The 23,337-nt window shown below is 47.0% G+C and overlaps 1 protein-coding gene across 1 annotated transcript; it reads left to right on the forward strand.

Moving 5' to 3' along the window:
• Positions 1-13,367: 13,367 nt before the first annotated feature.
• LOC142802985 (uncharacterized) lies at positions 13,368-22,463 on the forward strand. The gene is made up of 3 exons (XM_075888077.1): positions 13,368-13,542; positions 14,586-14,878; positions 22,049-22,463. Exons 1-3 carry the CDS (start codon positions 13,368-13,370, stop codon positions 22,400-22,402), a joined length of 822 nt encoding a protein of 273 aa, XP_075744192.1. The 3' UTR covers positions 22,403-22,463.
• The last annotated feature ends 874 nt before the right edge of the window (positions 22,464-23,337 follow it).

Consider the following 23,337-nt stretch of genomic DNA (forward strand, 5'->3'; position numbering starts at 1 on the left):
CGCGTCTCAGTCGACGCGGGCGGAGACGGAGACCGCTGCTGTCCAGATGAATAACGCCGTGCGTAAGAATCCCCTTTTGAAAAGTCATGTCGTACCCACGACGCTCGTCCTGCTGGCGCTTGCGGCAGAAGCGCAATATATGGCCACGATATCCACAGTAAAAACATGTTAGGCGAGACGGGCGCCAAGGCGCGTAGTAGAAGGCATTCGGTGCACCGGGAGATAGCGCACTCAAGTGGACAGACGGAGTGTCGGGTGGCATTGGCCGGAAGTGGACCGGTGGTGCAGCAGCAACCGACGTGAATGATGGCAGAGGCGAAGTAGAGTTTACGTTGCGAGAGGGCGCGGCCGCAACTTGCGCGTACGTTGGAGGGCTAGACGGAGATGGCTGTACGTAGGCTGGACCGGTGAATGATGTTATTTCCTCCCTAACGATGTCACGCAGGGCCATGCTTGAAGGCTGTGTGACAGATGGAGAAGGTGGTGAGATGCCCATTGATTGGAGTTCTTCGCGTATGATCTCCCGTATCATGTCACGCAGGTCCCGGTCTGCTGTACGGTGTTCACCATTGCCCGACTGAAGGCGAACAGAATCAAGTTTGTCGAGACGCTGACACGTAGAGACGACGTCAGCGACAGTAGAAGGATTCTGGGCAACAAGGGCATTGCAGGCAATGCTTCCGATGCCCTTCTGCATGTGGCGCAGTTTGTCCGACTCGGACATCGAAGAATTGACGCGCCGGCAAAGCGCAAGGACATCCTCGATGTAATATGTGTATGACTCGCCGGGATGTTGTTGGCAAGTATCTAGGGCCCTCCTCGCTAGAGCGGATTGAACGGCTGGCATGCCGAATACTTGGCGAGGCTGCTGCTTGAAGGCAAGCCAGTTGGTGAGGTCGGTCTAATGGTTCAAGAACCATGTCTTGGCAACACCCGTGAGATAAAGCGATACTCGGCGGAGTTTGTTAGAGTCGTCCCAGAGATTAGTTGCGCTTATACCCGTGCCACACGGGCAGAAAAAATGGCAATTACCCCCGAATGCCTTCAGATTTATTGCCATTCGCGCGGTGCCACACGGGCGAACAAAATGGCATTCATCCGAATGCCATTCGAATGCCATTCGCCACCAACTGCCTTCGCCAGAACTCAGTTGACTGAGAAATGCCTACTCTCGACGACACAGCTCGCGAAGTGCGATTTACCTGAAAGTATATAAAACAAATCATATTGAGCTAAAAATGAAATTTCCCGTCTTTTATTTGCACTAAAGTCTTAAAAAGATGCTTTGAACGTTATACAAAGAAAATAAAGTATTGATAATAAAACGCTTGTCAATTTTAGCGAAACATTGGCAAACAAGCATGCAACACTGGTATTTTCATCGCCATCGAGTTCACATTCTCCGTGACTTTCTCTGCTTTTTTCATCAGTTTTCATTCTTTGCTTTCCAATCTTCCGCCCACCAATCAATCTTCCGCCAAAATTATTCGCTCTTGAGCACGATGCTTTGCACGGAAACACACTCTGCGAACATCTTCTGAGAGATGCGACAGGCGCCATTTTCTATTTACGCTGTGGATCTCACTAGTGTTGGCTTAGGTTGTTACGGTCGGCTGCAACGTTGTAAAACAAAGCAAGAAACTAAAACTTAGGACAGCGTAATACGCTTATTTCTACATTTGATGATTATCTGATGTGTATGAAGCTTGTAAATGATTCTTAATTTTTTTATTGCTATTCACTCAATGCTCACTTGGAAGGTGCTGTGATCGACATCACCAAGTCAAATGTCATTCGCTTTGGACGTGTAGCAGCGCCGGCGAAACAAATGTCATTCGGGAACTGAAGGCCTTCGCCACCAAATGTAATTTTCTATGCCCGTGTGGCATGGGTATTACTCGCTCGTAGTTATCAAGCCAGTCCTCCACATCTTCGCCACGGAGACCAGCGAAGATCGGAGGGTCACGCTGGTGCTTTACGATGTAAATAGGAGGGGCTTGCGGCGCAGAGACGGGAGCAGAAAGGGCATCCATCTACTCACTCTGAGACATGTTGGTGGACTGAGGGTCCAAGCGGCGGCCTGAACGGAGCTCCAGCGAGTAGGCGTTGTGAGGAGAGGTACTGGGATCGTCAATTCACCTCTACCACGTATGACGTCTCGGTTGTAACGAGGTTTGTTGGCCGTGAACTCAGGAACGAACAAGGGCAACGGACCCGAAGATAAAGCGCACGTTCAAAGACGATGATGATTGTCAGCCAGAACCGATGATGATGATTTACTGCTGTTCAGACGAGGATAAAGCGCATAATATATGCCTACAGAATCTAAATATCTGAAAACGCATCAAAGAAAAATAATCCAGAAACTTGAAGTACTCCGGCATACGGAATCGAACGTTGGAACTCTGAGGTGTGAGTGCGAGGCATTAAGCACTGAGCTACGAAGGAGCATCTCCTCCACCATTCAAACGGCAATATATTTGTATCACCACTTACCGCTGTTGACGGGTATCTCGAGGATCACTATCGTCGTTTCAACATTACCAGCAATATGGCGCAGTGAGTGCGGGTCGCCACATCATCACGACGCAGCGGCGCGTGCTTTCATCTCCTACGCGTACTTGGTCTTGCGGAGAGGAGAGGGTGGACGCTCACTCAAGCGCCCTTATCTCGCGGTGGGATTTCACCGGAACTAAGCTGTAATTGTTTCTGCACTGCATGTTATTCATTTTCGTAATGGGGCTGAATGCTATCACAGGTTCCTGCCAACTAAAGACAGACAGGGTCACGGTGCACACACACATTGCATTGATAATTTACAGTGAGGGCTTGGGTAGGGCAGTTAAATAAAACGTAACTTAACCTTGCCATTTGACAAAGTGCCTTTCCCCTATCCCTACTGGTCATTTGTAGAGGGGATTTCACAGAAGGTTTGAAAAATATATCAATACTCATTTCCACTATGACTAAAATCTGGACGTAATTCTGAAATACAGTTTTTTCTCTCCACGATCATGTTTCACCTCATAATGACTGTAGGGTTGCCTCACGAAAAAAAAGAAATGCTTGACATCATTCTTCTCTCTCAAGCTTATCCGAACAAAGCGCTATTAATTGCAATAGGTAATAAAGTGATACGAGTACTATTTAGCAGAGTAACAAAACCTTGTTTCGTGTGACCGTTGGCAAAAGGTGCGCTGCCTGCGTGTTCGATACCCCAATTTACCTTGTCAGACTTAACACACTCGTAAAATAAAGAAATACAACCTTTAAATTGTGTAATAAACCTCAGTATAAGAGTCAGTAAAATTGGCATTAATTTATTATATAGGAGGTTCATTAAGTCTAAATTGTACCTTTTATACAAGGTGAGCTTGCTGAAACCGCAGGGGCGCCTGCGCAAGTAGGCGTTTGGTGTGTAGCGACACCACGAACCCGAGCTAACGGGGGAGTTTCGACTCCCTCCCACGCCTAGCCGTGCGTGGCTTTGCCGTGTCCGAGGAAAAGGGGATCCTGGGGGTTGAGCCGACGCTGGGTGATTGGACCGTTAAGGCCCCCCGGCAGAGGCAACACACCCCTTTGGCCCCGGCTTCACGTAGACGGCACCCCTGAGCTGACCCACCCAGGGGAATCGGCAGTCGCCTTTTCCTATCTCTCTCTCCCTACATCTTCGTCTTTATCTCTTACTATTTATTTGTCCTGTCTTCTACTCTCTTCCGTTTACTTCCAAACTTCCTGGCAGCTAGGGTTAGCCCTGTGCAAATAGCCTACCTTGGTCCAGGCGCATTGGGTTATAGTGGCGTTGTACGGCTGGCGTCTGCAGGTTTCAGCATTTGTAACCTTGTAGCGTCCCCTCGTTGGGCTCCGTGGTGGGTGACCGCCAACGCTGCTGAACAACAATAAGGAAGACATGCATGGAGCATTCCCACTACTGTCTGATCGTACCGGCTTAAAGCCGGTACGCACCGATGATCTCACCAGAGAAGGATTGGCCACCCTGGTGCAGTATCTGGCCACCCCCTCCCGTAGGCATTCGTCAATTAACTCACGGCCCTCAGTCCCCACCAGCTGCGGAGCAACTGACCACGGCAGCGGTCAGATCTGCAAAGCAGCAGAGGGTGCTAGGAATCTCTGGATACGGACAGGCCACCATTGGAACTTGAACTTAGCAACGTTTAACGTTAGAACGTTATCTAGTGAGGGAAGTCTAGCTGTATTATTCGAGGAGCTAGAAGGCATTAAATGGGATATAATAGGGCTGAGTGAGGTTAGGAGGACAGATGAGGCCTATACTGTGCTACAGAATGGGCACGTCATTTGCTATCGGGGCTTGGCAGACAGAAGAGAACTGGGAGTAGGGTTCCTAATTCACAGAAACATAGCTGGCAACATAGAGGATTACTATAGCATTAATGAAAGGGTGGTTGGCATTGTAATTAAACTGAATAAAAGATACAAGATGAAGATAGTACAGGCTTACGCGCCTACATCCAGCCATGATGACGCTTCAGTTAAAAGCTTCTATGAAGACGTGGAATCGGCAATGAGTAAGGTGAAAACACAGTATACTATAGTAATGAGCGACTTTAATGCAAAGGTAGGGAAGAAGCAGGCTGGAGACCAGGCAGTAGGAGATTATGGCATCGGCACTAGAAACGCCAGAGGAGAGCAACTAGTAGAATTCGCAGAACGCAATAATCTGCGTATTTTGAATACCTTCTACCGAAAACGAGAAAACCGCAAGTGGACATGGAGGAGCCCTAATGGGGTAAATAAGAACGAAATAGACTTTATAATGACTGCACACCCAGGAGTCGTGCAGGATGTGGAAGTGGTTGGCAAGGTAAGATGCAGTGACCATAGAATGGTACGGGCTCGAATCCGCCTAGACTTGAAGAAGGAACGACAGAAACTGATACGCAAGAAGCAAATCAATGAGCTAGCACTGAGACGGAAAGTACAGGAATTCAGAGTGTCACTGCAGAACAGGTACTCTGCTCTTAGCGAGGAAACCAACCTTAGCGTAGATACAATGAATGATAATCTGACGAGTATCATCACGGAGTGTGCAGTGGAAGTTGGAGGCAGGGTAGCTAGACAGGACACCGGCAAGCTTTCCCAGGAAACGAAGAACCTAATTAAGAAGCGTCAAATCATGAAAGTGTCAAGTACAACAGACAAAATAGAACTGGCAGAGCTTTCGAAGCTGATTAATAGACGTAAAGTATGCGATGTAAGAAGGTATAACATGGAGAGAATTGAGCACGCTCTGAAAAACGGAGGAAGCGTCAAAGCAGTGAAGAGGAAACTTGGGATAGGCAAAAGGCGGATGTATGCACTAAGGGACAAAGAAGGCAAATTAACTACCAATATGAATAGGATAGTTAAAATAGCGGAGGAGTTTTACAGAGATCTGTACAGTAGCCGAGACAACCACGACCTTAATACTATAAGAACTAGCAGTAACCCAGACGACACCCCACCGGTAATGATAGAAGAAGTCAGAAAAGCTTTGGAGAGCATGCACAGAGGCAAAGCTGCTGGTGAGGATCAAGTAACATCAGATCTGCTGAAAGATGGAGGACAGATTGTGTTAGAAAAACTAGCCACTCTATTTACGAGGTGTCTCCTGACGGGAAAAGTACCAGAGTCTTGGAAGAACGCTAACATCATCTTAATACATAAGAAAGGAGATGACAAGGACTGGAAGAATTACAGGCCGATCAGCTTGCTCTCTGTAGTATACAAGCTATTTACAAAGGTAATTGCTAGCAGAGTAAAGAAAACATTAGAATTCAATCAACCAAAGGAACAAGCAGGATTTAGAACAGGCTACTCAACAATTGACCACATTCATACTATCAATCAGGTAATAGAGAAATGCTCAGAGTATAACCAACCACTATACATAGCCTTCATAGATTACGAGAAGGCGTTGGATTCAGTAGAAATATCAGCCGTCATGCAGACACTGCGGAATCAGGGCGTAGATGAAATATATATAAACATTCTGGAAGAAATCTACAGGGGATCAACTGCTACCATACTGCTTCATAAAAAAAGCAACAGAATACCAATAAAGAAGGGTGTAAGGCAGGGGGACACAATCTCCCCAATGCTATTCACTGCGTGCTTACAGGACGTTTTCAGGAGCCTAGAATGGGAACAGTTAGGGATAAGAGTTAATGGAGAGTACCTCAGTAACCTGCGCTTCGCCGATGACATTGCATTGCTGAGTAACTCAGGGGACGAATTGCAACTCATGATTACGGAGTTAGACAAGGAGAGCAGTAAGGTGGGTCCTAAAATTAATCTGCAGAAAACGAAAGTAATGTACAACAACCTCGGAAAGGAGCAGCGCTTTGCGATAGGTAATAGTGCACTTGAAGTTGTAAAAGACTATGTCTACTTAGGGCAGGTAATAACCGCAGAGCCTAACCACGAGATGGAAGTAACTAGAAGAATAAGAATGGGGTGGAGCACATTCGGCAGGCACTCTCAAATTATGACAGGTAGATTGCCACTGTCCCTCAAGAGGAAGGTATATAACAGCTGTATCTTGCCGGTACTTAGCTACGGAGCAGAAACCTGGAGACTCACAAAGAGGGTTCAACTTAAATTGAGGACGACGCAGCGAGCAATGGAAAGAAAAATGGTAGGTGTAACCTTAAGAGACAAGAAGAGAGCAGAGTGGATTAGGGGACAAACGGGAGTTAAGGATATCATAGCTGCAATAAAGAAGAGGAAATGGACATGGGCCGGGCATGTAGCACGTAGACAGGATAACCGCTAGTCATTAAGGGTCACCAACTGGATTCCCAGAGAAGGGAAGCGGGGTAGGGGGAGACAGAAGGTTAGGTGGGCAGATGAGATTAAGAAGTTTGCGGGTATAGATTGGCAACAGCAAGCACAGGACCGGGTTAACTGGCGGAACATGGGAGAGGCCTTTGTCCTGCAGTGGACGTAGACAGGCTGATGATGATGATGATGATTTAGTTGTAGTTACATGGCACACAAAGGTCGCTGCAATCGTTGCACAGTCTCCGTTCGCGTAAAAGGCGCGCTTTTCGGACACAACAAAGTAACAACTGAGACACTTATTCGCGTTCATCTGTACCTTGGAGTACGTTTTGTGCGTCATTTGTGCGAGCCAAACGCGGGGCCCGTTTAGATTTCCTTGCCATTGTGTGCGTAACCTTCTGATTTGTTTATATCGCCTTCATTGCATCACCGTTGCTGCAAAGCTGTGACGTTTTATGGGCGAAGCTTCTTAAGGCGTCGGTCGTGTGTCTCCTTTATGTAGTAGCCACCTCTCGCTTTAGTCCTTGGAATGTCTGCTGGATGGGGCTACTTGTACATGATGAATGTATCATCAAAAGATGCGAGATGGTGGTACTTGGAGTGATGGTGGTACTTGGAGACGCTGGTACTTTTGTAGCCATGGCGGCAAATGTGACACACTTTCTATGAGCTTGTTCGGCGTCACAGAACGTGAACTTATTACGAGGTTGCAGCTGACTAAGAGTCCCTCGTATACAACCTAAAGGGACCAAGTCGGCCAGTACGGGACCCTAGTTAATGAATTAAGGAAAAAAGTGCATTCTTAAAGGCTCTTTTTCCGTGTTTTACAGAAAATTATTGAGATGTAATAAACAATAATGCCAAGGAAAATATGGAGGAATTTATTTAGACCATATTGTTTTGTTATTTTAAAGAAAGAGAAGTGGGTGAAAAGATAACTATCCGTGGTGAAGAACCGAACCTGCGAATTTCTAATGACGCGTTCGATGCTCTACAAACATGAGCTACTACGGAAGCTATCTCTCCAGCCACATTATTGTGTGTATACGTGGAGATGATGACAGTTTTCTGATAGGCCGCGGAGAAGCACATACTTGTTTGTTTATTACTGTTTATTGCCTTCTTCATGTTTCCTGGACTAATCGTGAGCCCTTCAATTCACCCAATTTATTTATTTCTTTGACATATACGCGTTTGTGAATCGTGATATGGCATATAAATTAGAACTAGCTCAAGAGCTTCGCTTTTATATTCAGTTTTGTTGGCGCGCCCCACTCCTCTCAGCACGTGTCCCACAGCTGAGGACGGGGACGGGCCTGGAAAGTCCCGTGACTGTGAGGTCACTGGTCAAAGGAGCAGTTTAGTATATAATCCAAATCAACCACTTGATAACACGCATCAGTGCTAAAGGGAAGGAAGTATGGGAAGAAAATGAAGGAGTGGAAATAGGGACGGAGTTTAGAGTGGGCGTCCGCGACATCCACTAAAGAAGCGAATGAGGCTACCACAAAGCCAATAAGGGAGAGACGAGGTTGAGGTAGTGAAAGACGGTACTACTGTACAGGTATTGAGAAGGGGCCTCAAACACACGGATCGCATGTGGCCCGCGGCTTCACGAAGAATCAAATGTTTGTGACATTGTTAAATGGTACTCGCATAATTTGCAATCATAATGAGCCTAATCGCGCTTTGTTTGGGTGACCCGCGTGCCCTGAGACAAGACTGGCCAGAAGAATTTCTGTTTCGCGAGGTACCTCATGAGACCCGCATATGTGTTAAAGAATAGCTGCTGAACAAGGTCTCTTTTCACATTACCATCCAGATTTGAGTCATCCTGCAGAGCAGTACCGATATGGTTAAAAAATCTTGACACCAAATCCCATTAAGAAGTTACCAATAAATGAGTTAGGTCAAATGGCAGCTTTAGGTGATATTTTAATCAGTGCCTTATAAAACAATACTTTGTTATATTTCTAATAATGTATTTGCGTTTATCGATGTGTTCTCATAAGCACGCTTTCCTAAAACTGCCTTGCCACTGCAGAGGACACCTCAGATTCGGGTGACCCAGTGCGTGCATCGTGGTCACCAATCGGGCACCAAGGTGGCTTTGAACCGTTACTCGTCAGCTGCCCCACTCGCCGGAAGGATTTGTTGCCGCGCCTTGTGTCTCTAGTTTACATGGGCGTCGACAGCAACGGGTGGCTCCGGCCTCGCAAAGTTGAGCTGGTCCCTAAGCGATCCGGCACCTTCGCACTGTGCGTCACGGTTGGACACCAAGGCGATCCCGACCCCATGACGCTCGCCGAGTTTCTCGCCTTTTACGACGTGCTCGGCGCCTCCCGTTACGTCTTCCACGTCAGAAGTCTCGGTACTGGCCTCGACTATCTCTCCGCGCTGCAGCGAAAGTACGAAGAGACAACGTCCACCAAGGACAAGCTGCGCGTTCGTCTGGACGTAGCGCAAGACGACGATGAAGCAGTGACGAGTTGTGTCTATGAACTCGTGACGTCTCCGTTCAAGTACGCGACATCTCGCGGTAACACCCCGAGATGTCGTCGTTCCCCGGCGGCACGGCACGCTCAAGGAATTCATCCAACGCAACCAGCAACACGCCAGGGCCATGACCTTTCTAAGGTACACCTTCGTTGGTCCCCGTCCGATGACTGGCATCAACGAGTCCTCCTTGATCAGCTAGTCCAAGGTACTGAGACCTGCTTACGCTGAGCCACCCGGTGTGACGTCGCGCGCACTTGTCAGGGTTGCGGACGTGGTGCAGATGAAGGCGCGTGGTGGTTTCAGCTTGATGCCATCGACGAGCGCGCGTGTTATGGACCCGCGGCATGCTAGCGTGTGCAGCTACGTTGAAGACTCCGAGGTTGAGCCGGATGAGAGGCTGGCGTATGACGACCACGTGCTCGGATACGGTGATTTGATGCGCCGTTCTTTGGCTTGGCAACTGCACACAGAGCGCCTTAATGTCTGATAAAGGCATCCGCAGACATGCGTTCATGTCTCTATGTATTGTGTTCATAGGCTTAATGTCTGCATTCTTAATATACCAGCAGCCAATAAACAATGAAAAAGAATTCGCGAAAACGCAATGCTACTGGTCTTTGCTCGTGTTCGGTTAACTTTTTGCACAACGAAGCTGAATATGGCTCGAGCCAATCTCCACACCGTCTGTGAGCAAAACCACCGAAGAACTAATGTGTACTGAAGCATTTCTAAGCAGTGAAGTGCAATCCTTGGCATCTTCTACGTGGCCGAATAAACTAAGTCATTGGCGGAAAAAAAAGTTCGATATCGGTGCTTGGACTTTGGTTCGGTGCTACACACTCTAAAGGGGAAAGTTTTGGCAGGCGTGCAAGATGGAATATATTTGAGCCATATAAAATGCCTTACATTTTTCGAAAGGCAACGTGACCTATACGTAGACAAACGAAGGGAATAGCAATGGTAGTGTCATTGGTGCCACTTGGGAGCAAGGATAAACTAATATTAGAATGATATAAGAAAGGGTCCTAGGGCCTCAAACTTGGAATATGACAACATATATTGCCACCTTGAAACATCTCTTAATGTCTTCTCAGCAATGTATCTATGTTTACAACACTTGTGGAGCCGATTGACTTGATGGGTAATACCATTTCCTTTGTAAGCTGGCTTTCCCAGATCGTCCGTTCTTCGGAAGCCCAATTTCTCGCCTCACAAACCCGATGACGTTAAGGTTACCGACGTGGCGCCACTCTGCATGTCGCGGTATACCCTGAAAGTGTCATCACGTTAACCATTTCAAACTGGCCTCCACCATGCCACCTTGTGCCCTGTGTTCAACAGCCACGCGCGTCCTCCACATTGACAAAGTTGATCGGCCCAAGTTCAAAGGCGATATTGCTGGATTTTATTTTGGTTGCAGACTTCTTCTGTACTTGTTTTCCTAAAACTTAGGACCTTGGAAGAACATAAACTAGAAAATGGAATCAGTGGTGCAAATATTTATGAATAAGTGAACATGGCGGCATATTGGGTCATGATAGCTCAGTGGCTGTGAAATGAGAAAAATGGCTTCGCTATTCCTGCTAATAGTACCCGACAATCAACGTCCCGTAACCGCCATTACATCACGAGATACGCCCTGGTGGCGAGCTTCTGAAACTTAGACCATCTCGTGTTCTTTTACGAGCGCTGACATCGCACAGTATACGGGCCTCCACCATTTTTTCTTCATCGAAATGCGACTGCCGCAGCTGGGATCAAACCCACAACCTTTGGGTCAGCAGCCGAGCATCGTAGCCACTGTTCCACCGAGGCGGACTCTGCATACCTGCTGCTACTCAATAGAATACACAGAACGTGAAATGACGTCTTGTTTCCCAGTGGGATAGTTATTGAAACTGCTTTGGTAGGCCTTCCTTAAAAAGGCGCTTACCTGCCTCAACTTACGCGCCTCGGATTCACCAACGACTTCGGTCAAGCTTTTGTTCTGTTTTTGTGGCCCCCACGCACATGCCACAATTGCAATGTCAGTCGAAGTTGAGATTATTGAAGAAGTATTGCCCCGAGAATGAGCAATTTTGGTATCATTGCTGAGGGGCTGTAGAGTAGAGGTGTACCACCAAGACCGAAAGTGCTAGAGAACGAATGGCGCATGACAAAGTTGTTCAACGCGGCGCGCTGAGCAGTGAGCGGTGACACATTCGAATCTAGGGGGCGCGTTTCGGAATTTAGCCTGTTTATTTTTTGTATATGGCTTTACAAGTGAACATAACCGGGACATGACGGCCGTGGTGACGGCAAAAACGAGGCGAGTGGGTACGTATAACTGCTATCGTAATGAATGAGTGAACGTGACCGTTAATAAAGGAAGAAGCAGCTCTTGGTTGCTGTTTGGAATCCGGTTGAAAATAAGTAAGAAGCATAAAAGCTGAGGAGCAGCTTAATGTCCCGCCTTCGCGCAGGTCAAGTGACCTCTCCAACACTACTCGAAACAGGCCACTTTTACTACCGTATATGGCGAGAAGTTTCTGTGCTTCAAGGTCTGAATTCAGCAGAGCGGTGATGTCGGCTTGCAGCAGATGTTGAATGTGCGATCTACCTTTTGTGAGCGGTGCTCATGTCCAAATCAGGTGCTCTAATTCTGCTCAGCAAAGCGCTCGGCCACGTGTGGATCACGTAGAAACGTAGAAAGATTGCCACTTGAAGGTCGGTTAGTTCGCAACCATCTGTCTAGTACGTGTGTTGTGTATGCAGAGTATGCCCATCTTTATTACAACAGAACGTCTTTCACAGTTGCCAGCTTCGTGGCTACCCAAATAAAAACACTAAGCAACATAGGGAAGCAATGTGACCCTTCTTAACCAGAACCAAAACAGGACAAGGAAAGAAAAAAAAGCAAGCCAGCAGTTCCTTTTTGTTACCAGCAGAAACAGTTTAAGAATTTTGCATCGTCTTATACCAATGCAAACTTGAGTGTTTCACACCCAGTCTTCATTTGTTCCTTGCATTTCAAGTCATGAGACACTATTTAAATAAGAATAGTTATCCTAAGAACAGGTAGGTCACCATAAACGACTTGGCTCCGTCATTTATTATTATTCGACGAATCTAAAAGCCAGCCACCAGAAAAGCTAAACATTGTTCCGAAATTGTTTTCAAAACTACAGAATAAAAAAACTATGTCTTGTGTGGCTGCGCCATCTAATTAAATTAGACGCTGCAGTATTTTACAGTATAAACAGTGATAAAAAATCTACAGCGAAAAACTGAAAATTATGACATAGATATAGCATAGACAACTTGCAAATGCCAAAGCGCCTGCCAAGTGTGATGCGGAAGGAAAGGTTTGAGGCACGACCTACACGCAGGTAGCGTTATTAGACGCTTCGATGTTCTGGGAATAATTTTCACAGTGTGTAACTTGATGATGATAATGTTCCTTAGATGATTGGCACCTACTCACTGGAAGGAATCGGCAAAGAGTAAGGCGGATCGTGCAGTCTTGCCTAATCATTTTAAAGTGCTAATAAAGCTTACAGATGCACTTATGATGAAGCGTTACTTATTAACCACTCACATTCTAGCTTTCATCATGATGTGTAACCTCTTAATCACCAAAGATCTCTAGTAGGATTACAAAGTGAAGTAATACTAGTGGTTGATTCAGCTAATACATCTATTTGACTCGCATATGAACTTTTCGCCCGCATTGAATATATTCTTGTCTTAGTGTCCCAGTTATTTCACACGATTTAATTTTTATCTAAGCATCAGGGGCAGCGCCAGAAGTTTTTTTTTTCACAGAGGGGTCATCCATGATAAGTGAGTTCGTTCAGGGGAGCAGGGAGGCTTGGAACATGTGTGTTGTGTTTTGTCTATGCTTGCTCTAGGGGGGGGGAGGCAAAGGGAGCAGGCGCAAACCTTGGAGGGGGGGCGGTCTGCTGCCACTGGTGGCACCTCAAATAATTATCGCCATCGCTTTCAAGGAGCATGGTGATAGAGGTTCGACGAAGAAGAAGATGAGAAGCCAATGGTCCTCAGTTCGCCGGTCTTCCTGAAGTATCGAGATGGGCAACGTGATCAGCGCAGCGTCAGAGGATGCGAGTGACGGCGGCACGAGCCGGCTCGTCGCTGCCAGCGAGAGCTCGGCCACAGCGGTGGACGCGGCCACCGCAGGCCTCCCAGAACAGACGTCCCAGGACGAGGCTCCCGATGCTTCCGAGGCTCCGTTGGACCGGCTTTGTGAGTCCGATTTCGGAAGACAATCGTTTGAACGAACGCGGTGGGCGAAAATACTTCAGCACTGCGTATACTTAGATCCAGGTACGCGTTAAAAAACTACAGGTGGCCGAAATTTCTGGAGCTCTCCATTGTGGCATCCTTAACTGCTTTAGAAGTGGGGTCACCAATCTTGGGATAATATACTATTTAATGTGGTGCATTTCGTCGCATGTTGGCCCTCTAGCTAAGTAGTGTCACACTGAAACGCGAATATTTAGGGCCACATAATGCAGGTACTTTCGTTTTCACCATCTACAGCTTGTGCAATATCGGCGTAATCGCAACTTCAACCATAGACAGACAGCATTACCTTTATTGATGATCATCAGCTCTTCTGCCCCAATGAACAATTATTTGTCTTTTTAATGACGAGATACGTAGCAAGATGATGCAATTCGTTGCCAATATCTCATAGCAGCCGTTGTAATAATAATAAAAAAATGCCACATTTCAATTTTCGAGGGTTGTACTTGCCCATTATGTGGCAATGCCCGTGTACCTGAATGCATACTTAATAAAAAATCATTCAATCGTACTCACGAGACTCTGCCAAACGTATCTGGGAAATGCTTCAGTGCAGGACCACAAACAGATAAAAAATCGCGTTATTAGTGGCTTGTAGATTGCAACAGTAGCGTTGACAGGCAACCTATGACAAAGTGTATAGATACCTCGATCACCTCATAGCAAAGTGCGTCAGGGAGCACACGCTGGCTAAGGACCTCTCAGTCGAAACAATAAAAAAATAAATTGCATAGTGAGGGCAATAAACCAGAAGGAGAGATATTCAGTGGTTAATAACAAGAACATAGTGGAATTCAAGAAATAACAACCATGCGAAAGAGGGGTGGGGCGAGAGGCAGAGAGTTAGGTGGGAAGACGAGAATAATAAACTTGCGTAGATAATGTGGCTGCACCAACAGCAGGTCTGAACTCTTCGGAGAAACATCGGTCTGCAGTTTGCGTAGGCAGGCTGATCATTAAGTTTGCCCCATTCTCGACAGACCCTTCGACGGAGACTTTCGGTGAGCAGGCCGGCTGGAGCAGCCCCAGGGAGCGTGATTCTGACTCTGCGCTGGTCCTTTCGGCGTCGTGCACCCCCGAAAAGAAGGTTGCACCTCAACGTTCGGGTCCCCGGCTCATTTTGGCGACGCCTTCGTTGTTGGCTGCCACGCGAACCCTGACGTCACCCGCGTGGCTGTCGTCACCTTCGGACGAGGAACAGCCGCTTCCGATCCCTCTAGAGTACGACGGAGGCAGTCTACCAGTAGTGACGGAGCCCCGCCGTGAGCCCCAGGTATAGAATAAACATTGTCACGCCCTTATGTCACGGCGCGCACAATTGTGTACACGAAATTTGAAGGTGCGTCACACGCTGCGTGTTTCTTCAAATGACCTGAAACTCGTTGTGTACATTCCTGCAGGATTCCTGAGTAAATAAATATTAATAATTTAGTTTTAATTTGCTGCGTATCGCTGAAGATTGTGACTTTGCTGGAGACACTTCCATGTTCGGCAATCAATGGACGTGCCACGTTACAGGACCAACGTGAAAAGTATTTTTTTTGGTGCTCGCAATGAATACAACCAAAAAAAATTGCCCGCAGCTTCCCTCGGGGGAACACTGAGGAGGATGCGGAAGCATGTAATTGGTTAACGGGTGTTAAATTGCGACTTACTTGGGTCGATGGCTAAATTGGTTAACGTGGTTGTGAAATGGGGTGTTAAATGAGTGAACACGTACGGCACGTATGCGAAAGGGCGGTGTTTTATTTATTGCGACGAACCAACGGACGAGCGGCAACTGAGCGAGCGAGCGCCGACCTTGAGTATATATACAGCGCGACGGTGCATGCGCTGTCAGCTGTCGAATGTTCTCGAAGGAGAAGCGCGCGCGCGGCACAGATGGCGACGGCGCGACGGCGCATGCGCTGTCAGCTGTCGAATGTTCTCGAAGGAGAAGCGCGCGCGGCACAGATGGTGGGCGACGGCGCGACGGCGCATGCGCGCGCGTCAGCTGTCGAATGTTCGAGAAGCGGTGCGGACGGCGCGGACGGCGCACTACAAGGCGCGAGTATAAGATGCTTCCGCATCTAATATGTTGAACGATTTTGAGTACTTCGTACTCAACTATGGGAGAGCACTGAGCCGTCCCGCTAAAACAGTTTAGTGGCTGGTAACAGAGTTAGACACATGCCTGAATACACAGGCATGGTTCAGTGTGCACCGACGCTCGCGTAGGTTTTAAATAGCTAACTTTACCGTACAAGCTCATGTTTGTGTTACTGGTTTCCGTACCAATACTTTACCTTCCTGGTGCATTTAATGTGAAACTTTGACCGTTTTAACTCGGACACATGTATGCTTTTGAAGTGCAACAAATAACCTTATACTTGATGAACGCGTGAATATTGCAGTAGCAGAGAACGAGTGATTATTGTATCAGACGTAATGAATTAGCTCAACTAAGGCGGTGCGGACGGCGCGGACGGCGCACTACAAGGCGCGAGTATAAGATGCTTCCGCATCTAATAAACTCTGTTTCATTTATAAGGTGCAACGCTGTGCAAGCTAGAAGTTTCGCCAGGAAGATGTGCGAGTACGTGCGTCTCGCGCTTAGCTTTACTTGTCCTAAACGCTTGCGCGGGCCGAGCGCGTGATGCATCGTGACGGGCTGCAAAAGAAACAAAGTAGAAAGCAAACTGATGCTAAGTGACCCACAACAACTTAGGTTATTGGCAACCGTGTGCCTGGGGCTGTTTCCGTCTGATAAAGCATCTTCATTTATTCCTGAGCCTAAAGACGAAAAGAAGACACAAAAAAAGTCATAGCTTTGCCGCAAAAGAGAAGCAATGAACGCGATGGCAACAAACTGGGAGGTCGCGCGCCGAATAGCAAGCAGATGGAAACGTGCCCCGCGTTTCTCACGCACAAATGACGTACAAAACGTACTCACAGGTACAAATACATGCGACTAATAGTCTCAGTTGTTACTTCGTTGTGACTGAAAAGTGCGCCCTTTTCGCAAACGGAGACTGTTAAATGATTACAGTGACCTTTGTGCACCCGGTAACAACAGAAACGTTCAGCGAAAGCCCAACGTCAGCCAAGACGTACGATCGTGCCCCCCCCCCCCCAGCGAGATAACGGTGCGTGAACACGCCTCTACCTTCTCCACTTTGAGGGGAAAAGTACGCGTGGGATATTAAAACACACGCTGCCACGCGCTCATTCCGCCATCTTGCTGGTAATGTTGAAAACACGAGATAGTCCCCCTGCCCCCCCTCTCCCGACATTTCCGTCACCAGCGGTAAGTAGTAGATATTGGATGCGAGGACATACCATGGCGCCACTATGCGGAGGCGTCCCTGTGACGTACGTGGTTGAATTTGTTCCGCCGCCTTCTCGCGTCTCCTTCTTTTCTATTGTTATTCTTGTATTTCACTCAACAAAATGAATAAGGTACGGCTGCAGCTTTTTTCCTGACTCCACGAAGTGTTAAATAACTGCCCCGGAAAAGTGTGACTCTTCTCACAATGCCTGACTGCCGACGTCGTCTGCTATGGATACCTATGTGGACCACCCACTTTTTGACGTAATGAATGGAACGTGGCTGCGCGCGCCGCCTCTTTAAAATGTGTTGACTCTTTCTGTGCTGAAATTGAGATTCAAGTGGGTATTAACAATAAAGAAACTCTGCTGCAAGAAATGCGTGCAACCACCTTACTTCATTCATTGTAGGTTTGCATCTAAAAACGGTCCACGGTTGACATGAAAAGCATGCGCCAACTACATTTATATTTAGCACACACAATCTTTATAAGCACAGTGCAAGCGGATTCCCTTCTTTGTCTGAAGCAACACAGCATTCTTACAGCCGCATGCAGCCGCAGCCTTTCTGTTATGATTACGTGAAAACTTGGGAATCACGCACGCTCGCGCCTCATTCAGAGTTGTTACTTTTCTCTATAGTACGCTCCTAATACTTATTGCACGAAATTTCTACGGTGGTCACACGTTGCACATTCGATCTCCATCGATCCACACATGGGTGAAAACTATTAATGATATTGGTTCACTGCCAGATATTGTACAAAGGAGTAAGTCGTGATATGAAAATTGCTATCGGCTAACCATATCATTTTAAGCCCTTGAGCATGCTACGAGGTCTTGCGTATTGTGATCTAAACGGCGATTTCATGTTTCAATAAAATTGTCTGTGTCCAGTTTTTGTTTTCTTTTTTGCAATTTCATTCAAGCTGTCTGATATTTCTCGGAAGCTCTTGGAAGACGAATTTGTTTTCGAAGCTGACCAAGTTTCAGCTGTATAGAAAAACATTCAGAGGAAGTGACACTGGCTATGGGCCGATTCTACAGACATAATCTATGAGCAAGGAAACCTGCGATCTAAAGTCACGGACCCCAGGCACGTTGGCAGATTTTTTTTCGGAGGGGGTACCACCTTGATTGGAACAGAGGGCCGTGCAGACAGGAGTAGGTAATCTTTATTTTGTGCGCTATATACCATAGGAAAATTTAGGAAAAGGTGAGGGGGAGGGTGGCACGGGCTTGGTGTGCTGCTTTCTGGCTACGCCACTGGTGGATGGAAACCCGTGTGATCGGGTTCACTCATGTTGACAGACGCCGGGAGAGGAGGATGGTGGTGGCACAAAGTGCAGCGAGAGAAGTAAGCTTTAGCATAGACTGGGGCGCACATGTACGATCTAAGAAAGGTTTTGTCGAACGGGCTGGCCGAAGACGCAGAAGCAACTGGCCATGAAATGGACCGGAATAGGGTTAAAATAACAAAAAATAAAGGGAAAGAAACTGGACTTCCGGGCTATCTCTTGACTGTCTGTCTGACAATTCAGAGTCCTATTCTAAAAGATACATAATCGGACTCTTTGCACATTCAATTTGAATTGTGACCGAGGCTCCCGTGCGGCAACTGAAACGTTCTGCTTTTATGTGAACATTTAAAGTCAGTGCCCATTCTAACCCCATGGGCTCAATTTTTTAACAACCACAACAACGACAAAAAAGAGAGGTGACAGTAGAATTGCCAGTGGCAGCGACAGTGGCATCGCGTACGTAGCGCACTGTGGCACGCTGCCGATAGCGTTTACTACAACTTTCCACATTGTGTAGTCGGTAGAAGTCGGTACATATGAAGTCGGAGCAATACAACGCTGTTCAAAAATGAGAACACCGTAAAGTCGCTGTTAAAAACAACGCATCCAACCGCCAGCTTTCCTTCACCAGAGCGGATTGGTATCATGTGATGCAACCCTGCACGTCACAGCGATTGCAGCGCTCGTGCCTTCAGTGGTGGGCCTCGCGCACAATAAATAGCTTGACGTTCACGCGTTGAAGGACGTGCTCCTCGGTGGCTCAGTGGTTAACGCCTCGCAATCGACTACACGTTCGATTCCACGTGCCGGAGTCTTTGAAGATTTTTTCTTGCGTTTTCATATAATACGTATACATATACGGTGAGTGAAGGCGACGGTGACCCGGCGGCAAATATCAGTGGAGAGTGTCCATATAATTACTACCGCAGTAGTATGGGTGGGAAACATAATTGATTTATTTCTTGGTGCGAATGCACCAGCTGCAAGAAGGCTATCACCAACTTTGTACCTGATTTCTGTATGTAAACAAATCTTGCTTCTGTATACGATATCTGGTCAAAGATCATAGGCGCACAAAATGTATCGTCCTCATGTACAGTGTCAATTTTTATGAAAAGGAACACGCGAACGCGTGGCCCGTGCGTTCCAGCGGCAGCTGCGCGTTCAAGCGGGGGCAATAGCAACCACAGCCTCTATTCCCGTCATCTAGCGGTGAGCAAGACAACCGTCATTGGTGATATGGGACCGGCGGCAAGATAACAACCACCTTCCCCTCCCCTTCAAGGGGATTACATAAGAGGCCGGGCGTAACTTTTCGCCGCCGGTTCCATATCACCAAAGACCTGTTTTGTTGCTCGCCACTAGATTACGGGTATAGAGGGTATGGTTGCTATCACTCCCGCTTGAACGCGCTACAAGCAGCCGCCGGAGTGCGCGGGCCCCACGTTCGCGTGTTCCCTTTCATAAAAATTGACACTGTACAACCAAACTTACAACCGAGCCTGCTTTCTGTTAACGCAAAAATCAATATGTGAGTAGCTCTCACTTATCGAGGAATACCTTGCTGGAATGTTCCCCTCTGAATTTTCTGTACGTAACCACACCACTATTAGTGTTCATCTTTACCATTGGCTTGGTGATGAAAGTATCAATAAATGCATATTACATGCACGATGGCAGTTCACACTGAATTCAACGTTAGCCATTTGTATGAAAGTAGTGCGGATCATGAAGAAAATAAGACATCATAAAGTAAACTTACAATGCACAGAGTTTATCGGATCCCAACAATGTAAATTAAAATCTAAGGTATCTTCAATATTCACGAAGACGGCCGCACTGAAAGTGTACCCGGTTGCACTGGCCATGACAGCCGTTCTGGTTGATTCGACGGTTTCCATATTTCGAATGTAATCGTGGCGGTCGCCACAACTTCAGGTTACTAATGAGGTTACACTGCTCAGAAGAGATACACATATGAGATGTTTGGTGTGTAGGAACTACAAATTGATTATGAGGCATGTCATAGTGAGCGAAAGTCGGAGTATCCGGGTGTTTTTGTATTTTGCCTCCACAAAAACTTGACCGCCTTGGCCTGGATCTGAACACGCGTCATCAAGCTTCGTAGCGTACTGCCTCATCATCTAAATTACGACCACGTGTCACTGCTAAGTACACGAACCCCGCATAACTGCGCATGTGTTTGTGGGTGCTGTTTATGCTTGCCCCACGCCCTAGAGAGAGAAAGAGAGAGAGAGAGAGACATCGGTGTCGGTGACAATGGTCCGTGTGAAACGCCAAGTTTGCTGCAACCTGATGAATAACTGGCTGAAGTGATAAAGTATGGCTTGAGAGAACGCAGCGCATGGGATAAACACCAAAAAAGAGATACGACTACCTATATTTTCGTGTCCTTATTTTAATGCTCTTTATTTAGTTTTTGCACCTTTAGTTTTCCAGCAAACCAATTTTTTCAAATGAATTGCCCTTTTTTATCTCCTGAACGCATTGAAACACATGAAACAATTTAAAGGACCTAATGGCTTACGCAAGGCCAACAACTGAAGTAAAAATGCGTAGTAAACACAGAAAATCTTCGCATGCGTAAGAGCTTTTGGGCTTGCTTTGCTCCAGCTGTCAAACCTACAGCTGTTTGCAAACATGCGTTGGTTTAGGAGACGCAACATCTGCAGGCAACACCAGGTAATTATGATCTTATATCATATGCATTGGTAAAAGAAGCTGCATTTATTCTGAAGCGCAGTTTGAAGAACTGAACATTGTAGCACATGCCGATTCTTCATACGGTACTTTAAACGTGCGCACAACACTCGCAGAAGGTCGATTTTGGATGAACGATCAAGGTGAATGCATGTAATTGTGCCACCAAAGCTTCAAGGGTGAACGTGTCGTGTAAGTGAACCGAAGCTATAGCGTATATAGAAATGGCGCACTATTAGGACTGATAGAATGCAAAAATGAATTGAAAGTCTGCACAAGGTGGTTTTGACACTGGTTTATGTAAGGTAAATGCAATTATGGTGGCTGAATCATCATGCCAAGGGTCTATACATCACAACAGTCTGCCCGAGTTTGGCCCTCCTCCATGGTTTTAAACAGCTTCATGACAAAGCAAACGTACCTTGTTTGGGTCAACATTGCATTATGAGTACTGTTCACAACAAGAATTCAATGAGCAGTAGTTATTCCTCATTTGGCTTAAAAACTGTAGAAGCTTGTCTACTGAAGACCACAATGCGTAATAAAAAAGTGCTCTAGCCCTTAAAGGTATTGGCAGCCACAGAAACTATTAGCCAAATGCAAGTGCTTGTGCGTCAATTCCATGGTACCTGTGCCGTCTGGATGCCACAAGTGACATAGAATAATTTCATTAGGAAGCTCTTGAGGGTATGTCAACACTACATTCGTCAAGGACAAGTCAATTTCATTACCATCACTGACCTAAGCCACAGAAAGTGTCCGATGTACATAGCATGCATGCCACTTGGAGATTTCAAGGCACATACATAACCCCGCCGCGATAGCATAGTGGCTAAGGCACTTGGCTGCTGATCCGCAGCTAGCGGGATCGAATCTCGGCTGTGGCAGCTGCATTTTCAATGGAGGCGAAAATTCTGTAGGCCCATGTTCTCAGATTTGAGTACACGTTAAACAACCCAGGTAGCGGAAATTCCTAGAGCCCTCCACTGCGGTGTGGAGCTCTCGCCATCATGTGGATGTTTCGGGACGTTAAACCCCACATAATATATTAGGAAGGTGCATGACATGTTATATCGTCAGCATAAGCGAATTTGTTCTGTTTTTGCATATTACAGGTCACTGTCGGGCCAAGCGCAGAATTCCGGAGCGCTGCGTTCTCGGAAGCACCTTTGATGGCGACGTGGCGTTGGTCGCCGTTCGCGCGCGGCCTCCTGGTGGCGGGCGTCATTCTATGGCTGGTGTCGGCACTGTTGACCCTAGTCACGTGGCGCCTGTCACGCGATCCACTCGGCTCCGACCTCGCCCAGAACGTGTCCGCCCTAGTGCGACAACTGGAGAGGCTTGCATCTGGCTACGCGGAAGGCACCTCGAACGACTCGGTCGCAGAGAACCTGACCCACGGCACGGTCCTAGTGGACCAGATGGTCGAAGCGGTGCCAGTCGGCGGTGATGAACAGCCGCTAATATGATTTCTGCGAGCTAAAATGTACTCTTTTATAGTGATTGTTGCGCGTAAGGGAGAATAAAATATATATCACGATATAATTTTACCTCCAAGCAGTAAGTTCTTCAGTTGTGGCAGTCTGTGGCAGCCTGTGGAAGCCTTCTGTACGGTTCAAAAAAGTTTTTGTTTTATTATGTCACTTGCTGATTGCCAAGGCAGCATTTGCTAAAATGTCGATCGTCGTAATTGGTTGTTAAAAGTTGCAGCGCAGTAATGTCTTGCAGCTAGCAAAGCTGTCAGTGGTTCATTCACATTTGCCGAAGTTTTTCGTGCCGACATCGTCCGCCTCCACAAGATACCGGTGTAGCCCAGAGACAATGCAAAATGGATTGACTTGTGGCTTAACTACTGTGGACTTCCCATGGGGAAGCACCATGCTGACGTGGCACTTTTCTTCGTGGCACTTTTCTTCCCGCACGGTGGGAAGAAAAGTGCCACGTCACAGCGCCAAGCAACCACAGTGCCAAGTCACTGTGTTCGCAAACTAGAGCGGGTTACAGGTCGGGAGCGTCAACGACGTGTAGGTGCCATGCTTATTCACCCACATTATAAAGTTGTTAGGGCACATGCACCAAATATCAAGACAAAAAACGACGAGTTGGTGCATGAGGCACGCAGGAGTGAATGAAAAGCGTGCTTGTGAGCGGAATAGGTGAATGTGAACTGATTATTTTACAGTGTTTAGTGTTCCACAGTGCCGCAAGATATCTAAGATGCCAATGAATCCAAGATGCAAGTCTGCGGGTGTATATATTGATGATATACACTTGCATACTCATCCATTCCCGCAAAAATAATGCAAAACTGACACAGCTCTTGCCGCCAAAGCCACGCATTCCCCCCCTCCCCCTTCGGGACTCCCATGGGCCTTTCATGCGGCTGGAGATGGCCGACCTGTTT

The sequence above is a fragment of the Rhipicephalus microplus genome, chromosome 3, assembly GCF_043290135.1.
Source record: "Rhipicephalus microplus isolate Deutch F79 chromosome 3, USDA_Rmic, whole genome shotgun sequence".
Taxonomy (NCBI): Eukaryota; Metazoa; Arthropoda; class Arachnida; order Ixodida; family Ixodidae; genus Rhipicephalus; species Rhipicephalus microplus.